Source organism: Myxine glutinosa, chromosome 6 (assembly GCF_964187855.1).
Source record: "Myxine glutinosa chromosome 6, kmMyxGlut1.1, whole genome shotgun sequence".
Lineage (NCBI taxonomy): Eukaryota > Metazoa > Chordata > Myxini > Myxiniformes > Myxinidae > Myxine > Myxine glutinosa.
In genome coordinates, this window is record NC_136266.1 from 68,765,569 (window position 1) to 68,787,495 (window position 21,927).

The 21,927-nt window shown below is 44.5% G+C and overlaps 1 protein-coding gene across 3 annotated transcripts in view; it reads left to right on the forward strand.

Annotated features, from left to right (window-relative positions):
• Positions 1 to 15,616: 15,616 nt before the first annotated feature.
• LOC137429913 (uncharacterized) overlaps positions 15,617 to 21,927 on the forward strand; it is a 99,651-nt gene continuing 93,340 nt past the window's right edge. For 2 of the 3 annotated variants that reach the window (XM_068120280.2, XM_068120281.2), the window contains exons 1-5: positions 15,617 to 15,693; positions 17,083 to 17,285; positions 17,515 to 17,680; positions 17,808 to 17,910; positions 20,595 to 20,643. In XM_068120280.2, the coding sequence (XP_067976381.2) occupies positions 17,171 to 17,285; positions 17,515 to 17,680; positions 17,808 to 17,910; positions 20,595 to 20,643 (433 nt within the window). In that variant the 5' untranslated portion in view covers positions 15,617 to 15,693; positions 17,083 to 17,170. Of the gene's footprint in view, positions 15,694 to 15,955; positions 16,016 to 17,082; positions 17,286 to 17,514; positions 17,681 to 17,807; positions 17,911 to 20,594; positions 20,644 to 21,927 lie in introns of those variants that run through there. The other variant, XM_078779970.1, reaches the window with a different exon arrangement.

Here is a 21,927-nt window from a genome sequence, read left to right on the forward strand (position 1 = left end):
GGGGGTGTTTACAAAATTGTGGAAGGTCGATGTTACATTTGGATTGGCAGACACGATGCAGGGAGTGCAACCAGCCATCAAGAATATGAGGGAGATAAATGCCAATTTGGAGGATGGCGAGCAAAGATAGGCCATTGAATGAAGATTGCCGTGGGACTCCTAAATCCCGATCGTTATTGTTGGGTGCTTGAAAGTGTTGATCTCTGTGTGTGTATCAGCAAGTTTTGTGATGCAGGTGCAGGTAAATCACATATGGTGGTCCGGGGAAGAGGAGGAAGATGTACACGTCATCCCTGTAAGCGACATCCCTGTTCACTATGTTTCCTGTACGAGACATCCCCGCTCGAGACATCCCACCACGTGTCTGACCCCATTACCGATTTGCTCATTAAATCATGCAAAGCTGGCCCGATAGAATATCTCTGAGAGCTGCTTCATTTAACCATGAATGAGGTAGACATGGTCCTGGAGGAAACTGACAATTCCGTCACATGGGAGTCAGAAGAACGCGAGTGGCGAACATTGGTGCTAGACAAAGTTAATCGACTGAAGAACGTCGTGCCGGAAGAGGTCGATCCGTGCAAGTCCTAAAACAAGAGCTGGGGAAGGGTGTCTTGGGTCTTTAATAAAGGCGATGATCGCCACAGCAATTCATTGTATTGGGTTGCCTTCTAAAGCTTGAAGGCATCATTCAGTGGGTTTAATCCACCTTAATGCTTTGTAAAGAATTTTGCCTTTGAAATATTTTACATGATTATTTTTGAGAAAATGCTGTCTTTTGTAAAGATCAAAACCCTTACATTGCCTCAATATATCATATGGAGGCCTGCAAGTGTGTTTAGTGGAACAAAGATTCAACTTTAATGGAAATGCTTTCTTTCTTTCTTTTCTCTCTCTAGGTCTCCAAAGCCTTTGAGGGGGAAGGGAATCATAAAGGTACTTAACTACCATCTGGGATTTATCATCCCAACTTCATGTGGAGGGACCCCATCCACCCTGACCGCAGCTAGTGTGTTTCCCTTGGGCAAGGAACTTCACTCACCCCATGAAGTCCAAGATAAATCAGATAGTGGGAAAGTACTTTTATGAAATCCCTTATGGTGCAAGGGTGTAAATAAAATCTCTTCATTAAGATGTTTTAAATTAACACATGGGATAGTGTTGGGGATTTCATACATTTGGCTCTGTTACTAGGCAGCCCTTGAGCATTCTGGGAACTGAACAGAGCCAGGCAGCACCGACCCCTCGCCTGTAATAACATAGCCTGTTGTTGAAGTTTTCAGGCTCCGACCTTGGTCAAAGCTGCATGGACAAGAAGATAGCTTTCCCCTTTCTAAACAGCCCCCAATTGTTATGCCTTCCCTCTTATCTTTAAAGTCTCCTTTCATTATTTTCTGTGCAGTATTTAAACCCTGGCCTGCTGTGTCCTAATTTGAGAAGCTAGCCCATTACTTGCTTGTATGGCAGCTTTCCCATGTACATGTATCCCCTCCCTTTAATAAATTCTCCTGTAATTGCCTGAGTTTGGTCAAATGATCATCCCTGGGGGTGTGCTGGAAGGTAAATCCCTAACACATCTCCCCTTTGTACTGATGGCATACCGGACCGCACAGCATGCAACCACTCGGTGCACCCCCGCCTTGTTGATGTTCCATCGGGAAATGCGAGTCCCCACACATTTGTTGATGGGACCGTCCACAAGAGGAACCGAATGGAGCATCTGTGGAAAGTTATGCTACCAATTTGAAAAAGAGCATGGAAAAGGCTCACAAGTTTGTGAGGAAGCAAATTGGCTTGGCTTCCTCGAATATGAAATTGCGGTATGACGCTCAGGCACATTCACCTCGTTTCCTTCCCGGAGACCTTATAAGTCAGGTTCACTATGTTAACAAATATAATTTCGTTCAAAATTTTGGTAGATTAGCAAAACTATACATTTTTGGAATATTCAGAGCATGAGGAATCCAAAAATTAATGTTTTCATTTGCGTAGACACCTTTGCGAAAATGACACTCAGGACAGTGATGAAGATAGTCAGGTTCACTATGTTAACAAATATAATTTCTTTCAAAATTTTGGGATTAGCAAACCTGTACATTTTTGGAATCTTCAGAGCATGGAGAATCTGAAAATCAATGTTGGCATTTGCACAGACACCTGCATGGCCGCCATTTTGGATTTTGAAAATGGCCGCCATAAAATACATATTTTGCGCGATCTCGGCTTCTAGTCAACCTAGAGACTTAATTAAATATGCTAATCCTATGTTTTCTGGGTCAAGGAATCCAATAAAGGCCTCAAAATAGTGCTCAGGATGATAGAAAAGCAACAAACAAAGGTTATTGAAAACCATTGTCTTTATATTTGTGATATAACTGTATTACATAATACATGATATTGCAAGTCCTTTGAAGTTATAGGTTGTTATAGGAAGTTATAGGTAGTATCAGATTGAACTATAAGTCCTATACACAGGATCTACGAGGTCTATACCGTTCAGGAATATGCTTTTACAGATCTTCATCACTGTCCTGAGTGTCATTTTCGCAAAGGTGTCTACGCAAATGTAAACATTAATTTTTGGATTCCTCATGCTCTGAATATTCCAAAAATGTATAGTTTTGCTAATCTACCAAAATTTTGAACGAAAAAACATAGTGAACCTGACTATTATTTGGCTCGACTGGCCCCGGAGGAGGAAGGGTGCGTGCCCAAAACTCACCTCACCCTGGAAGGCCCCGGGGTGGTGCTTCGGCAGGTGACTGATGTGGTTTTCAAAATACAGATAGTCCACGGGGATAGATTGAGCCACTACCTGGGTCGGGAGGCTCCTGGGTGGATTGGAAGGGTGCAGGGAAAACTAGGTGTGTTGGATGGCACTCTTGGACCCGACCAACCTGCAGCTACCTGCACTTGAGGTAAGTGACGTGATGTGTACTGTCCCAGGCTTCAGCACCTGCTTATACAAATTGGGACATGAGAATTTGGAATGGGGGCTCGTGAGAGTGATGGCATGGCCGGTGAGGGAATTGGTATGTGTGCCACAAAGTGTCTTGTGGGTGGCGTTTGTTTATGTGTAGAGGTGTTGTGTTTTTGTGTGGTCAGGAGAATGGAAATGAATTGTGATTGAGTTATGATTGAAATGTATTTCGAACTTTAAAATGTGAATGGGAATTTCACATGTAAGCAAGCAATGGCAGCATCTTTTTGTGACATCTTTGATTGAAAATGTGGTTGAGAAGTGAATGGCAGCGGGGGAGGAAATGTTTTGTGGATTTTGTGGGTGGGGAAGGTGTGTGTGTCCGCAAGTATGGATAAAGCTCTGGAGGAGCAGTGACTGCGGCCCCCTCTGCGGTAATTGCCCCTGGCAGCCAGTGGTGTCTGGAAATTGTGAGCCTGTCGGCGGGGAGGTCTGTTTGGGCGCCCTGCGGTATGGAGAGACCCTCGGCGACCCGTAAGGCTGTGTGGAAGCCTGGTGTGGACACCTCCCCGGCAGGACAACAGCGTAAGGAGCTGTTTGGCTGTCAGGGGGCCAATAATTAAAAGGGGGTGGGGGAGAAGGGTGAAGGAGTCATAAGTCGGGCGACTTGCTTTTGAACTGCGGGCACCACAGCCTGAAGCTCTCCCACCATCTTGCTTGTACAGTATGTCCCTGCAGCCGAGTAGAAACACAAACACATGTGTAATGACATCTATCCCATGGTCCTGCAGAGGGGGGAGGGGGGGGGGGGTGAAATACGTGCTTTAATGATTTTGTGCTTCGATGATTTTTGAAACGTATGAGTGTTTATGGGAGTTGTGTGAGTGAATGAGGGTGAAATCCACTGAGCCATGTCACTTACCTGTAACACCAGGACAGGCCCCGCGGAAATTTGGGGCGCATTGGGATGGCTCCATAGGTAACGTTGTCTTGTGGCATCCACCGGGGGACGTAGTCTGTAGACTGGGGTTGTATAAATGTTTTTATGATTTTTTGCAGTTTTGGTTAAGTTTTGTGGTTAAGGTAGGTTTTTGTGTGTTTTGACTGTTCTTCCTGCCCCATGAGTTAGGAGCAAGGACTTCAAGTTTTGTACATAGTTGCATTGTTGCTTAGAGGGGTAGAACGTTAAGGTGTGGAAGCTCAAGGAAGCTCATCGTGAACGGCTGTGTTCCGAGATCTTGCTAGTGGTTGTGAAGAGGCAGAGCTGCAGAATGAAGAACTGCAGTTCCCATGCAGAGTTCGTGAGAACGGACACGGCCTGCCTGTGTTGCGCACGGACCATGGACGAAGGCCTGTGCCGTGCCGGAGGGTGCACTGAGGCCTGGTTCTGAGGCCGAGCGTGCAGTTCCCGCCAAAGGCCCCGGATGATTTCCACGATTACTGACGAGACCCCACCGGCCAAGTAGAGCTAAATGGCATGATAAACCACACGTTTATATTTTCTAGTTATCTTTCTCTTTCGTCTGTCTTTGGGTCTGTTTGTGGGGACGTTCCATTTAGGAATTTAATTTATCGTGCATTTTCTTTGTACCGGCATTTTATAAAATAAACCTGTTATTTTTTGTACATTTTAAACCCGTTTCCGTTTGTGTTTATTTGTTGCAGGTTTGAAGACTGCCGGTGGGATCGTGAAGGAAAGCTCCAGTTGCCCCCTCCCTCTTGCTTCCCCACGCGTATTTTTCGCTGTATTTTTGATTGAACGCCTCGGAGTAACAGCTTGTTCGGCTATTCGTTCCTTGGAAAGATTTTAATCACCAGGAACGTGACAATACTATATAGTTACTTCTATGTTTCATCCTAATTCTTGCAAAAGCTTGCCAGAAGGAAGATCCCCCAAGGTTGCAGAGTACACTACATCCCTCGTCTCACCAAGGAGAATGCTGAACTCTATTGGGAGTATGTCTCAATGTTTGAATCTGACCCCTTTTCAGAGGAAACAATATCTACCGGTGAGAGGGTGATGTTAAGTATCTCTCAAAAGTGTCAAAACACCTGGAACACCTTGATAGATTCTAGAGATCTTACAAAAAGCAACAAGAAGGCATGGTCTCTCATACACAAACTTGGAGGTGATCCCAAGAAAGCTGCCCAACATCCCAACGTGTATGCTAACCAAGTTGCACACCAGTTGCTCCTAAATGGAAAAATCAACAAGAAATGACCAAGAGCAGACCTAGATAGGAAGAAGTACAGCGATTACCTTGGCTTTACCAGATTATTCACCATGAAAGAGCTGGAAACTGGGCTATCTAGTCTAAAAAACGGGAAAGCAATTGGTCTTGACAACATGGAAACGGAGAAGATAAAGCATTTTGGACAGCAAGCAAAGAAATGGCTCCTACAATTGTTTAACCACTGTCTGGCAACACACAAACTACCTAAGATTTGGCAAAAGGCACCTGGAATAGAACTATTAAAGTCTGGAAAAGATTCTTCAGATCCTAAGAGTTTTCGGGCAATTTCACTGCGTTTCAAAACCTATAAGCTGTTTGAACGCCTGATACTCAATAGAATAACACCAACTGTAGATGAGAAGATCATTCCAGAGCAAGCAAGTTTCCGCCCCGGCAATCAACAACAAGCCAACTGCTCAACCTCACACAACATATCGAAGATGGTTTTAAGCAAGGGATGGTAACATGCACTGTCTTTGATGCAGTGAACCATAGGCGTCTCCTCTGCAAGATCCTAGAGATGATAAAATATATTCACTTAACAGAGCTGTAAGAAAGCATGCTTCAGAATCGCCGGTTCTATGTTGAACTAGGTGGGAAGCGCAGCAGGTGGCGTATTCAGAAGAATGGTCTTACTCAGGGAAGCGTGCTTGCACCATTGCTGAATGACATCGACACAAATGACCAACCTATATATAGTTACATGCCGTTTTATATATGTTGATGACTTTTGTGTCACTGTCACACACAGTGACAAATCGATTCTTCCTTGTCACACACACAACCTCTCCACCAAGTTTCGTCCAAATCCATCCCTAACTTTTTGAGATATCCCGCAATGTATCGTTTTTGGCCCCATCTCCCAATGGTGAAGAATCACTTAAAAAATTAAATAATTCTCATATCCGAATCCATATTCAGATCTTCACCAAAATCGAATCTCTTTGTCCTTGTCAAACACCCAACCGGTCCACCAAGTTTCGTCCAAATCTGTCCACATCGTTTTGAGATATCCTGCTATGTATCGTTTTTGGCCCGATCTCCCAATGGTGAAGAATCACTTCAAAAATTCTAGCAGCCGGATCCGAATCCGGATCTTCACCAAAATCGAATAATTTCATCCTTGTCACATATGCTACATCTCTGCCAAATTTCGTCCGAATCCGTCCACATTTTGAGATATTTTGTTCACAAACAAACAAATGAAAAATTGGTCAGAAACCGAGGACTTGCCGGAATGTACTTTATTATTATTAATTTTTTTCTAAACTAATTTATTCCGAGATTATGCTCCAGAAATTATCTTGATCGGATGAAGTTTTGTACTTGTCGAATTATGACGTCATAATGGAGGCACCTATGACATCATCATTAACATATTTTATTCCCGATGGAGAGTTCTTTACAATGAGCCATGTCTCAATTTTTTCTATTCAGCACTTTCGGAGATAGAGGGGTGCAAAGTTTTTCAGTTTTTCCAAGATGGCGGCCGGAACCACGGGACTGATGACGTCATCATTTTTTTTTTTTCTCCACCAGTTTATGCCGACATGGCGCTCAATAAATTGCATCTTGATTGGATGAAGTTTTGTACTTGTCGAATTATGACGTCATAATGGAGGCCTTGGGCCAAGAGAGTTAAAAAAATTGGGCACAGTCTATTCCAGGGCAACTAGATTATGCAAAAGAAATTTCATCTTGATCGGATGAAGTTTTGTACTTGTCGAATTATGACGTCATAATGGAAGCACCTATGACATCATCATTAACATATTTTATTCCACATGGAGAGTTCTTTACAATGAGCAATGTCTCAATTTTTTCTATTCAGCACTTTCGGAGATATAGAGGTGCAAAGATTTTCGGTTTTTCCAAGATGGCGGCCGAACCACGTGACTGATGACGTCATCATTTTTTTTTTTCTCCACCAGTTTAGGCCGACATGGCTCTCAAGAAATTGCATCTTGATTGGATAAAGTTTTGTACTTGTGGAATTATATCGAATTACTCGCAACGGTTCCCCCCCTATGGGCGGGGCTTCAATTGGGAGGCCCAAATCACTTCCCTTTCCGGTCCCTCGAGCAAGGAAGCGACTTCGACCTCTGCACGGCAGCAAGTTAAAGTATTTTTTCCATTCGTGTCTTCGTCAATTTCTACTCGGTTTTTATTGTGCATGTGTTGCAGTGTGTTTTTCAGTTGGTGTTGATTTGCAATTCATGCAAACTTCTTTATAATTTAATCGTTTTCTGTTCACACCGCGTGCGCGGCCTGGTTTCTCTCGGCTTCCCTCCCCCCATCGGTGTTTTGTGAATTTAAGTTCTTTCCTTCGCTGTATTGCTTATTTCTTAGATTTTCTCTTCTCCCCCTAACTTCCCCGAACATCGACCACTTGTCTAACATTTTAAATACCGTCTGGCAAATACCGTAATTGATCGTGTTCTACTCCTTGTGTGCGGCCTTGTACCTCCGTCGGTGTTTGTTAACTTAAGTACCCTACTTCGTGTTTTGCTTGGCTCTTAGATTTTTCCCTTCTACCCTGAACATAATACCCTTTGTCTGACGTTTTAAATCCCCACCCCCCCCCCCAAAAAAAAAACCAAAAAAATAAATAAATAACCAAAAACATTTATTTTCCTTTCTCCACGTGTGCTGTTGTCTCATCCTGTACTTCTGTCCAGGTGTGCTGTTTGCCCCGCCCCCATTATCTCCTTGCCATCCACCTTTTGCCCTGTTCACGTGACTCGTGGTGGTCCCTCTCGGCCCTCCCCCCATTGGAATTTTGTGCATTTAAGATTGTTCACGGTTCTGTTTAAATATTATTTAAATATGTTTAAACTTTCCCCTTCAGTGCTTTATTCAGTGGTATATTACAACACGCTGTTTTTCTTCATATTTAAAAGGCTTCTTTCAATTTCCTCTCCAAATCATTCCACTTCAAAAAAAATAAATTCAATCCCTTATAACTCTAAATCACTGCATGCTCTAAATTCACATTCATTGCATCCCTCCTCCATCGTTCTTAATTGGATTGCTGACTTGAAAATCACAATAAACCCAATTTGTTATCAATGTTCGTCTTTCATTAATCATCCACTTTCTAAACTCCCCTCTTGCCCCTCCCCTCCAAATCCCACCCCTTGCCCCTACACTCCTAAACTCCCCCCTTGTCCCTCCCCTCTTAAACTCCCCCCTTGCCCCTCCCCTCCTAAACTCCCCCCTCACTCCTCCCCTTCAAAACTCCCCCCCAACCCCTCCCATTCAAATCTCCTCCCATACCATTCCTCTCCAATTCTCCCTCCCCCCTCCTCCTCCTCAAAGCTTCCTCCTCCCCTTCTACTTTCCTCTGACCCCCCTCAAACAACCCCTCACTGTGCCTCATCCCTTCACCATCAAACCTTTCGTTCTTCTCATCCTTCCCTTTCTTGAAACTCTTCTGTAATCTCTGACACACTATCAACTGCTCTCCCTACCTCCCCCTCTCATCCTTCATCTTACCCTACCTCTCCCCTCCCCTGTCCTGTACCCGACGCTCCCCTCTCTCTTCATTAACGGTATGGACCTCAAACATCCGGGGCCTTCGCTCAAACCTGACTGATCTCTCCATACAGGTTGCTTCTGACAATCCAGACTTGATCTGCTAAACAGAAACTTTCCTCCTTCAAGATGTCTCTGATTCCTTAATATCTCTTCCTGGTTACTCCCTCCTCCGGTATGATAGACTCGAGCCTAGTCCTGGTGGTGGGGTGGCTATCTTTATCAAAAACTCTCTTCCTCACTCTCCTTGCACTGCCCTCTCTCCACCTCAACCCCAGGAGTACCTCTGGCTATGGCTTCCTCTCCGCTCCCACCTTTTGTTCATATGTGTTCTGTACCGTCCTCCAAACAGTGATGACTCCATTTACATTTCACTGTCTGACAACATGGACCAACTTCTATCCACTCATCCCAACTCTCTCTTCCTCATATGTGGCGACTTCAACTGTCATCATGCCAGCTGGCTGGGTGTGGGTTCATCTCTCACCAGCCATGGCACCTCAGCAAAGGACTTCTGCGACTCACTGGGATTGACACAATCTGTCAATTTCCCGACCCGGATGTCAGCCAATGGTGTATCTTCTCTTCTAGACTTGGTTATGACAAACTTCCCTGCTAATGTCTGCTGCTCTTCTTCTGCCCCAATCGGTTCTTCTGATCATGTGCTTGTTAAAGTGGACATCTCTCTGGCCATTCTCAGAGAGCCTCCTCAGCATTGCCGAGTCTGGCATTTCACTCAGGCCGACTGGCACGGTCTTCAAGCAGCCATCAATCATCTGGACTGGTCTCCCATCTCCACTGCCTCTGACATCAACTCATCCTGGGAATTCTTCCAAAGCAAACTGCTCTCTCTCATGCACAGATTTATCCCATCTCGTCTTCAGTTGTCTTACCCTTCCTCCCGTCCATGGTACACTGAATCTTGTGGTGAGGCAGTTGCCCTGAAACAACTTGCCTTTGCCTCTTGGAAGGCTAATCCAACTGAAGGCAATCTCAGTTCCTTCCACCAAGCTCGGAACAAGTGTGTGTCTACCCTCAGGAGTGCCAGGAAGCACTATCTCTCCACACTCAAGAATGAACTCTCAAACCTGTCTCCTTCCTCCAAATGCTGGTGGCGTCTGGTCAAATCCGTTTCTGGTGTTTGTTCCCCCTCCATCCCCTCCCTTACCTCAAATGGCTACACAGTTGACACCGCATGTGACAAAGCCGAATGCCTCAACTCTGTGTTTGCCTCAAAATCTTGTTTCCCAAACCCATCGCTCTCTGTTCCCACCTTACCCAGTCGAACCCAACTGCTCCTGGACTCTGTGTCCTTCTCTCCTGACAAGGTGGAGGAGTTTTTGTCAAACCTCGACTCTGATTCTGCAACTGGACCACACGGCATCAGCCCACGGGTCCTAAAATCCAGCTCTGCCGCTCTATCTCACCCTCTCTATGTTCTTTTCACCCTCTCTTTTGCTCAAGGTCATCTGCCAGCATCCTGGAAATCAGCAAACATTACCGCTTTACACAAAAAGGTGCAAAAACAGATCCTTGCAACTACAGACCAATCAGCCTGCTCCCAATTATCAGCAAAGTCATGGAATCCATCATTGCTTCGGATATCAAATCCTTCCTCTTCTCCAACGGCTTGATCTCCGATCATCAATTTGGATTCAGACCAGGTCATTCTACTCTGGACATGCTGCTTCTGCTGTCTCAACAATGGATGGAGGTCCTCAAAGCCAAACAGGAAATCAGAGCCGTCTCCCTTGACATATCACGTGCCTTCGATACGGCCTGGCACCCAGCTCTGCTCACCAAACTCTCCTCCTGTGGTATCCATGGAAATCTCCATGCATGGCTTGCAGACTTCCTCTCTGGTCGTAGACAACGTGTGGCCCTGAATGGATTTCTCTCATCTCCCCTTCCTGTTCAGGCTGGAGTTCCCCAAGGCAGTGTTCTGGGCCCTGTGCTTTTTCTGGTCTTTATCAATGATCTCTCCGACTCTCTGGAAAATCCTCTCTATCTCTTTGCTGATGACTCCACTCTCTGCCGCTCCAATCCTCTTCCCTGAAATCGGCAGTTTGCAGCCTCCTCACTCTCTGAAGAGCTGGACAAAATCACAGACTGGTCAAACAAGTGGAACATGTCTTTCAATCCTGACAAATCTCACACTCTTACTATGTCTGTCCGAAAAGATCGACTGGACAACCCTCCCATCTACTTTCTCAACAATCCTCTCCAAGAAGTTCTGTCGCTCAAGCTTTTGGGTCTCACAACCTGCCATGATCTTTCTTGGGAAAACCACATTTTCAAGCTGGCCTCCAAAGCCAGTCACCGACTGGGCATCCTCCGTCGTGCGAAGTCCTTCCTCGGCACACCTGAGCTCCTCACCACATACAAGGATTTCATCCGCAGCTCAATGGAATACTGTTCTCCCCTATGGACGGTGCTCCTGCCTCACACCTCGCTCAGCTTCACGCTGTTGAAACCAAAGCTTTAAGAATCATAGGAATCTCCCGTGATGAAGCTATCTCCGAGGGCCTTTTTTTTTTTTTTTTTTTTTTTTTGTATACTGAATGGAGGCTCGTAAAGAGCTAACATTTATCTCACAAACAAATCAACCAGACAAACAAAACATATAAAAAGAGGGAGCGGAAGACAAGATGGGGAGAGATGGGGAAGCACACAAACACAACATCCGAGAGCAGGGAGATGCGTGGAATGGAGAGGGCCCGGGGGGAGGAGGCGTGGGAAGGGGGGGGGGGGGGGAGGGATAAGTACAAAACACAAGAACACCAAGGACATCCAGGACAGAAGCTGGTATTTCAAAAAAGTGGTATTGGGGTGAAATTAGCGGGGGTAGAAAAGATCAAGGTTTTGGATGGGGGAAGATAAGAGATGGTGGTGAACAGCTGTTTTAAAGACCTGGAGGGTGGAGTGGGATTAAAGGGAGTGAGGGAGTTTGTTCCAGAGATGGGAGAAAAGAGGAATGAAGGAGTGAAGGTGAGCAGAGAGTCTTGATTTTGGCAGTTTAACCATAAGTGGGTTGCAGGCAGATCCTGTGCGACCTGTAGGAATATTAGCGGGACAGAGCCCAGAGAGAGCTGGGGGGGGCAAGGCCAGAGAGGAGTCGGTAGAAGACGGAAAGACCACCAACCTGCCTGCGGTGAGTGAGTGAGAGGCCCTTGGAGTTAACTTCATCGCTGGAGATTCCAATGATTCTGAATGCTTTGGTTTCAACAGCTTGAAGACGAGCTAGGTGTGAGGCAGGAGCACCAGCCCAGAGGGGAGAGCAGTATTCCATTGAGCTGCGGATGAAAGCCTTGTATGTGGTGAGGAGCTCAGGTGTGCCAAGGAAGGACCGCACGACGGAGGATGCCCATTCGGCGACTGGCTTTGGAGGCCAGATTTGAAATGTGGTTTTCCCAGGAAAGATCATGGCAGATAGTGAGACCCAAAAGGTTGAGTGACAGAACTTCTTGGAGAGGATTATTCAGAAAGTGGAATGGAGGGTTGTCCGGTCGGTCTTTTCGAAGAGACATCGTAAGAGTGTGAGATTTGTCAGGATTGAAAGACATGTTCCACTTGTTTGCCCAGTCTGTGATTTTGTCCAGGTCTGCAGAGAGTGAGGAGGCTGCAGACTGCCGATCTGAGGCATGAAGAATGGAGCGACAGAGAGTAGAGTCATCAGCAAAGAGATAGAGAGGATTTTCAAGAGAGTCAGAGAGATCATTGATGAAGACCAGAAAAAGCACAGGGCCCAGAACACTGCCTTGGGGAACTCCAGCCTGAACAGGAAGAGGAGATGAGAGAAACCCATTCAGGGCCACACGTTGACTACGACTAGAGAGGAAGTCCGCCAGCCATGCGTGGAGATTTCCATGGATACCAAAAGAGGAGAGTTTGGTGAGCAGAGCGGGGTGCCAGACTGTATCGAAGGCACGTGAAATGTCAAGGGAGACTGCTCTAATTTCCTGTTTGGCATTGAGGACCTCCATCCATTGTTGAGAAAGCAGAAGCAGCATGTCCAGAGTGGAGTGTCCAGGTCTGAAACCAAATTGATGATCAGAGATCAAGCCATTGGAGAAGAGGAAAGATTTCATATCTGAAGCAATGATGGATTCCATGACTTTGCTGATAATTGGGAGAAGGCTGATTGGTCTGTAGTTGCTGGGATCTGTTTTTACACCTTTTTTGTGCAAAGCGGTGATGTTTGCAGATTTCCAAGCAGATGGAAGATGACCTTGAGCAAAAGAGAGGGAGAAGAGAACAGAGAGAGGGAGTGAAAGAGCGGAAGAACAGGATTTTAGGACCCGTGGGCTGATGCCGTCAGGTCCAGTTGCAGAATCAGAGTCGAGGGTTGACAGAAACTTTTCCACCTTGTCAGGAGGAAAGGACACAGAGTCCAGGAGCAACTGGGTATGACTGGGTACGGTGGGTACAGAGAGGGATGCCTTTCACTCACTCACTCACCGCAGACAGGTAGGTGGTCTTTCTGTCTTCTACCGACTCCTCTCCGGCCTTGCACCCCCAGCTCTCTCTGTGCTCTGTCCCCCAAATATTCCGACAGGTCGCACAAGATCTGCCAGCAACCCTCTGATGGTTAAACTGCCGAAATCTCGGCTCTCTGCTCACCTTCAGTCTTTCATTCCTCTTTTCTCCTGCCTCTGGAACAAACTCCCACACTCCCTTCAATCCCACTCCTCCCTCCAGGTCTTTAAAACAGCTGTTCACCACCATCTCTTATCTTTCCCCATCCAAAACCTTGATCTTTTCTACCCCCACTAATTCACCCCAGATCCACCTTGTTTGAAATTCCAACTTCTTTCCTGGAAGTCCTGGCAGTGTCCATATGTTTTATACCTCTCCCACCCTCCCTTCCCATGCCTCCCCCCCCCCCCCAAAGCCCTCTCCCTCCCACTGATCTCTCGATGTCCCTGCTCTCAGATGTTGTGTTTGTGTTCCTCCCCCTCTCGCCCCATCTTGTCTCCCGCTCCCCATGTTATATGTTTTATGTGTCGGTTTGTCTTTCTGTGTGATGAATGTTAGCTCTTTCATGAGCCTCGATCTTGTATACAAAACAAACAAAAAAAAAAAGGCTAAATATCAGAAATTGAAGGCTTTTTTTCATTTAAATGATTTATATAAACATCCGTTAAATCTCGATCGGTGCAGCCGTTTGTGCGGCACCCGGGAAAATAACGTCATGTGGGAGCAAGTATCAGCAGGATGTGGCAGTGTGGGAGTCCACCTTTCTGATCCTCCATGCTGAAGTAGCCCACCACTTCTCCAAGCATTCCTATCTTCAGATCCGCCATGACAGATTTCAGCTTGATACTGAAGACACGTGCAGTTTGTACTCCCGATGTCGTATGTACTCCCGATACGTGTTTCCTTCATTGTAAAAACTTCCAAATCAACAGTTAAAAGGATTTTGAGCCGATAGCTGTTACGGCCTTGGCAAGATCGATGGAGACAGCGATCTGTTAGCGTATTCACCACCCAAATAGCTATGTGGAATTCTCTCACGTAGAGATTAAACTAATCGTGTTCACAATCGCTATGTCATATGTACTGCCGATACATGTTTCCTTCAGTTGAAATGGGTTCGAATTCTCTCAAGCAGGGATTCAACCCATGTCCTTATAAAAGGTCTTTGTCCGAGGTCACCGAGTTCGATTGGTGCAGCCGTGCATCGATCGGTGCAGCCGTTTGTGCAGCAGCCGGGAAAACAACATCGTCACAATGAGAACAATGAACGTTATGCGAACGCGAATGTTATGCGTGAGTCCAAACCTGAGAAATTGGGAAAACTAAATAGCCTATTTTACTCCTGGAGATCCCAGGATTATCCACCCAAAATAACGTTGAGATCGGTTCAGCAGTTTTTACGGTACCTTTGAACAGCCAGACAGACAGACAGACACAGACGGACGGACATTTGGTGAATTATAGTAAGATGCGTCATAATGGAGGCCTTGGGCTGAGAGAGTTAAAAATTGGGCACAGTCTATTCCAGGGCAAGACAAAGATGTGTGTAAAATATGGCGATGCTATGTGCAACGATGTAGACGTAGTACTGTGCATAAACAGACAGACAAACAGACAGACAAATGCAAAATCGGTCAGAGACCGAGGACTTGCCGGAATGTACTTTTTATCGGCCATTTTGGATCAAAATAATAATACATAAGGACATGGGTTGAATCCCCGCTTGAGAGAATGCCAACCCACTCCCTGCCATCATGGTCGTCTCGACAACTCACAATCCCAAGAGATATGCGGAAAGGACGACCCAAAACCAATTATCTTCTTTTTGATTCGTATATAAACATCATTAAAAGTAAATAATGACCTCTGCCAAAGTTCAAACGATGTGGGTTTAATCTCTACATGGGAGAATTCCACATAGCTATTTGGGCAGTGTATAAGCTAACAGATCGCTGTCTCCATCGACCTTGCCAAGGCTGTAACACCTATCGGCTCAAATTCCTTTTAACTGTTGACTTGGTAGTTTTTACAATAAAGGAAACACTTATCGGGAGTACAGTACCTGCCAACTCAATGCTCGGATCTGAAGCTCAGTGAAGATACGAACTCACAATAACATCTCTTATAACAATAACAATAACACAATTATTTATTTTACAATGTCGGCCATTTGTCATTAAAAAAAAAAGAATCACTTATTCGATCCCTTTTCGTGTTACTTGCTTACCATGTGTATCAACTGTGACAAACTATTGTCAATTTGCATGTTAATACCTTTCTGCTGAGACACCGAGCAGTCATTACTTTGAGGTGTATGTCACTAATTATAGGAGCTCAGATGGTTCCCATCTCGTGTTTATTCAGTCTTCACAAGTCGGTCTTAACAAATCGGGAATTCTTCGGCTGTTTATTTGATTGTCTTGTGTTGACATTGAAATATGAACAAAGATGAGAAGTGTTAATGAACATTTTAACTAATTTCATCCTCTGTCTCTGGTACCCACGGAAGTCAAGTCGGGCTGTGTTCGCGTAAGTTTTACTGAACTGTAAATGTGTTGCTTTTTTATTAAAATAATTCATTTACATAGCTTCAAGTGTAATAAATCCTATAGTCCATCTTTGCTCCATTAAGAGCGAGTATAGTCTCATTGTACGCTTACTTTCAGCAGGTTGTGTAAACCGCTGCAGAAACCATTTAATCCACCTTAGTATAATCCTTGTGAAGTAAAAAAAACCCTGAAATACTTGTCCTGAAGTGTTATATATATAAAAAATTGAGTAAAGAAATCTCAGAACGGTCACGTGACACGCTTCCACTCAGGCCGTGAGTTCGAGGCCTACTAAATCGAACGTAACCTTCACTCACAAAATGACATTTTCTTTGTCTAATATTGCTGGTATTGTACATAATTATGTAATACAATGTGTATAACGGTTACATTGTTGTTTTGGGATGACAAATTGTAAGCGTGTAATCGTTAAGTTGTCCCAAGATAGATAGCGACGTTAATATAATCGATTGAGTACAACGTAATCGTACAAGGAAGCGTCGAGGAGTTTGTTGTTGTAAACCTCGGTTTGACGATATATCCAACGTGTTGGTTGTTTGTAGTACATAATATGGTATTTGCGTGGTAATGTGGTATATAAAGTGCATAATGTGGTTTTCGTGAGGTAATGTGGTATATAAAGTTGTGTGTGTGTGTGTGTGTGTGTGTGTGTGTGTGTGTGTGTGTGTGTGTGTGTGTGTGTGTGTGTGTGTGTGTGTGTGTGTGTGTGTGTGTGTGTGTGTGTGTGTGTGTATAAAATATGAATACGCATTGCATAGAGTGAGAGCTTCGTCGACAATGGTCAGTCGATCGAGTACGCAGCCCTCGCAAACATCTGTAGGCCTAGGCCTAGCTAGGCTAGGTTGTTTGATCTTGGGCTTAAAATTAAAATTAATTTTATTGAATGGATAGATAGTAGATTGGGATAGAATGCAGGACTTACCTACTGTAGGCTATATAGTATATAGTCGAGACTTCTAGTCGACTGGACCAGGTACGTAAGTCCGACTGGCAGGTATATATATACACACACACACACACACACACACACACACACACACACACACACACACACACACACACACACACACACCACATTACCACACAAATACTGTCAAATACCACATTCTCTCTCTCTCTCTCTCTCTCTCTCTCTCTCTCTCTCTCTCTCTCTCTCTCTCTCTCTCTCTGTATATATATATATATATATATATATATATATATACACATACATACATACATACACTTGTCACTACATACACTATATAACGTGGTATTTGATGTGTTTTCAATACTGTACACCATGTACAATGCGTACTGTATATTGTGTCCATCTCGAATCCTCGATGTTGTGTATGTTTATTCACAGTGCATATCGTAACTTTGAAGTGAACTAGAGGTCAGTGGACGGTTGAAGATAGCAACAGACATAGATAAAGACAAATGTCCAACGGCCCATGGCGGAGAGGAACCTTTCGTCACCTAAACTAAAGGACACCAGGTTCAAGTACTCTGCTCTGAGTCTTTCCACTTCCTACAAGGGACAGAGCCTGGAAATCCCAAGAGCAAGTGGTTAGTGATTGCACTCCTCTGGATGGACTCTCCTTTGTTCCGTTTCTTTTTATCATTTTCACTCTTTGGAACACCAATGTGGCTGTTTCCTTGAATTAGTGTTGAAATTTTCTCCCCAGGTAATAATTTTGATCACTAACTCTCCTCTTTAATTTGCTTGAAACTTGTCATTAAATTTTCATTTTCCTTTATATTTATTTATATATATATATATATATTTTTTTTGTAGTTGTGACACGACAGGGTTTGCAAACACTGGGAAAGGTGGCGACCTCTCGCAGAACTCCCCTTCCCCTGAACTTGCCTAGCCTACGGGCGGAAGGCAAGGGCAGTGGGCGGCGCGTTGCTGCTGCCAAGGTTGCATCTGTGCCGGCAGAGGGACGAAAAGATGAAAGGTAATGCATCAAACCGTATGCTCATCAATGAAGTGCTAATTCAGGTGAACAGCAATGTTACACTAAGACCATCATGCTTTTTTCCTTCTGTTCCTTGTTTCATTACTCAGTTTCTGTGTGCCTCCAGTCCAACCCCAGATAAGCCATCGTGCCACGGAGTGGAAACGACGAAGGATCTGGGCGCTCACCCTCAAGAACATCCTTCAGCCTTACAGCCATCTAATAGTCAGGTACACGTGCAGATCAATTGTTTTGAGTTTCACCAGCTGGAAAAAAGGGATGGGGTTTTGGTGGTGGGAGGGAGTAAGTTTATTCGAACTGATAAGTGATGGTTTATGATATCACTAGCGAGGTACCCGTTCCACGCACATGTGAGGAGTCGAAAGCAAACAAAACAATGTGGAAGCAAACACACAAACAGTGAATGCTAAAGCATGAAACTAATAAATTCCACATTCCTGTCGTACCTTCAGTCGCATGTCAGACATGGACAGCAGGTTCGTGAAGGATTTCCATGAAAAACGTACCCGTTTGAATGGTTCTATTCCCAGTCAATGGCAAATCTGCATATGGCAATCTGCGAATGTCATGCTTATAAAGTAAAACCCTCACGGCATTTCGTCATTCACTTGAACTCAATATCTCTTTTTTCATTCCAAACAGCATAACTCCAATCACAAATTAAATAGCATTAATACCAAAAAAATGAACTTTTACCAACATTCGTGATATAAACAAATATTTAAATCCGGATGTGAAGTCGTTCCATACGGTTGGGGTGAATACAATTATGGATTCAAAATCGTAATTGTATTCACTCAATTCCAAACGTCATTCCAATCATAAATTGATACTTTAACAAAATACTGTTTTGCATGACTGTTGTATTGGGATATTATCAAAGCAGCTCATTACTGTCATATCTCCACTTCCGGATTTGGGGCAGGTTTGTATGGAGTTCATTTTTAAATCATAATTTTATTGAGGAATTTTTGAAACCTGCTACCTACCTTACAACATCTGCTGGGACCCCAAAATGTTCCACAGGAGGTTTGGCGGGGCTCACCCCAAAACTGAGGGAGTAGTTTGGGGACGGACAGATGGACAACAACATGCATTTTAAGGCCATGTTCCCTGCTAGAGCGGGGGTTAGCCTTGCGGTCCCCATGACAATCTTCTCCATTTTGCCCTATTTTCTGCATCTCTCCTTGTTAAACCCCTTGCCCGCATTTCTTCTTCCACCATCTTTAGCCAAGTCTTTCTCGGTCTTCCCCGTCCTCTACTTCCTTCTACATTAACTTCCATCACTCTTCTCAACCAGTCACTTTCATCCTTCCTCAATACATGACCAAACCATCTCAACCTGTTCCTCTTCACAGCATCAATCACAGGCAATATTCCCATCATCTTTCGCAATTCATCATTTGTCTTCCTCTCTCTCAACAATACTCCGCACATCCATCGAACCATTCGCATTTCCACCCTTTCCAGCCTTCGTTGCTGCTCTACATTCATTACCCATGTCTCGCTCCCATAAATCATAACACTTCTCACACATGCAGCATACACCTTTCCCTTCAGCTTCAGCGACACTCTCCTCCTCATCAGCACGCCACTCAGTTCCCGAAACTTCTTCCATGCACATCTCACTCGAGCAACCGTTGCCGAGTCTGATCCACCTTCTCCATTCAGCATGTCTCCGAGGTAGCAAAATGTTTTCACACCTTCCAGCTTCACGCCGTCTCCAAGATCCAACTCAACATTTCCTCCATCTGCAGCTCCCTCTGTGCACACCTTACATTTGAATGTAGCTGCCACACTGGTTAATGACCCTCTCAGACCACTACATTTTTGATGAACCCACTCAGCACACATTGTACATTGAATGGAGTTCACTCTGACACCCTTCCTGCACACAGCACACGGCCACTTCCCAGTTCTTTCCACCTCACCACATGCTTTACCACTTGCCATCACCTTTGTCTTTCCGATATTCACCTTCAGACCTTTTGTCTCCATACATTCCTTCCACTTGTTCATCTTTTCCTTCAGTCCATCCATACTTTCCGCAATCAACACCAGATCATCTGCATACAACTCCCACGGTAAACCCTCCTTTACGGTCTGAGCCAGCACCTCCATCACAGCTACAAATAGTAGTGGACTTAGTACCGACCCCTGATGCACTCCCACCTTCACCTCACCTTACATTGTGTTTAGGACTTAGGACTCCCACCTTTGTTTAGGACTTAGGACAGACAGACTGTTTTACAATATAGATATAGCTTTTTGATGTTTTCTTTTTGTATGTAAAATCTTGGCTCGTCGAAGAGTGAGTTGACTGGAAAAGTACTGACAGTGGAGCTATCAGTAAAGCTAACGACGGAGAGAACGATTGAATGGGAAAAAGAGGATGGGAGGAAAAGGGTAACCTGTAAGTAAGATAGAGTTTGGAAAGGTTGATGAGTGAAGAAAAGATTTTGAGTGAGGTTATGGGATTTGGAGGTACAGTAGAATGACATGGAGGTGTATTACCATCTTGAAGTACTGAAAGCAGTTTGAGAGCAGAAGGCCTTGTGCTTTGACCTTTTGCGGGTGATTCCAATAATGGTGCAAGCTTTATATTAGACGTAATCCAGGAGAGACATGTGAAGTGGGGACGCCAGCCCATAGGTGAGTGCAGCACTCCATTGAGTTATGTAGGAGTTTGTAGGCTGAGTAGTTCTGATTCCTCAATAAGCTACCTGGGATGACTGAAGATGTTCAGTCTACTCTGTAACTCCCAAATGGGAGAAGCAGCTAAATATTTCTGACTGTAAATGACCAAGTAATGCATTTCTTTGCAAACTGAAAGTTAGGATGGGTTGCCTTGGCAAAATGTCTTGTTAAAATACCAAATCGTCTTTCTTTGCAGGAAAAGGCAGTGACATCCTCCTCGGGGGTCCCAGATGCCGTCGCAAAAGGTATCAATTGTTGTGGCTTTTATTTTCCTCTTCTTTTCTACCAGTTTGTTATTCTTTCCTTGAGTGTTGGCAGATGCTACAGACTCACCAAAAAACTCATTCCTTTGGTATTTTAACCTCTCTTTCAGTTCATGAGCTATCCTCATATTTTGGCACAACCTTAAAGGGAAATTAAAGTAAAGTCGGATCTGATCTCATCGTTGGTGAATTTTTCATTTTACATGCGCACCAGTATGAGAGGATAAATTGTGAAGCAAAGCGTCGAGTTTTTACTGAACTATCTGGTCTTCATTGGTTCGCAGAATTTCTTTTTCCTGAGGGTTGCTTTCTGCGTGTTTTTTTGCTACACTAGTCACAACAATGCACAGAATTCCTCCCGTGAGTGTGCAAAGGTCCCAATAATATGATCTCTTAATACGCTGACTCCATTTATTTAAGCGAGTTGGAATGAGGCTGTTGATTGAGACTGCACAATCGACATCATCGAATTCTGAAGCCATAAACGAGACGAGGATGGTTCGTACGGCCACAAGCTACCGTGGCTTATAGGAAGTTCATATAATCAGCTTATTCGGTGGCATTGGATGGGACAGCTTTTGACGACTTTCGAGAAACTCATCAACTCACAGAAAGTGAAAGATGTGCCGATTCAAGTGATTGACGCTGTTCCCAAAGTACGTGAGCATGGATGGATGTGTGGGGGTGAGCACATGAGGTACTCATTGTTAATAAAATCATGCAGTAGGAGTTCAGTGAGATTCCTGAGGTTACTGATGATAGGGCTGATTCTTCTAATGGTGGTGGGGTATGTATGTATAATGTATGTATGTATAACAAGTATGTATAATGATGTAATAATGTGGGTGGAGGCATTTCGGTCAATGTCATGACGTCTTCATGACATGACTCTTCCACCAATCCCGGTGTGTACCCCGGTTTAGAATAGGCACATCGTATACCTGCGCATCGTAAGAGGCGACCAAGGGTTGGCGTCAGGAAGGGCATCCGGCCATAAAAATATTGCCTCAAACAGGGAGCCATGATTGTCATGGGGCCAAGGCTACCCCCGCTCCCGCGGGGAAAATGGCCTTAAAACGATCATTCATTCATTCATTCATGACGTCGAAGAGTTCCGTTCTAGTTTTTTCCTTTTGTTTGAACGGTTAGACTTCATGACCATTTCCTTTTGTTTTCATTGTGTTTGAAAAGTTGGACTTTTGAATTTCATCTGAATCCTCTCCTTTGCAAAATAAATCGAGCAAATTCCAGATACTTCAAAGCCAC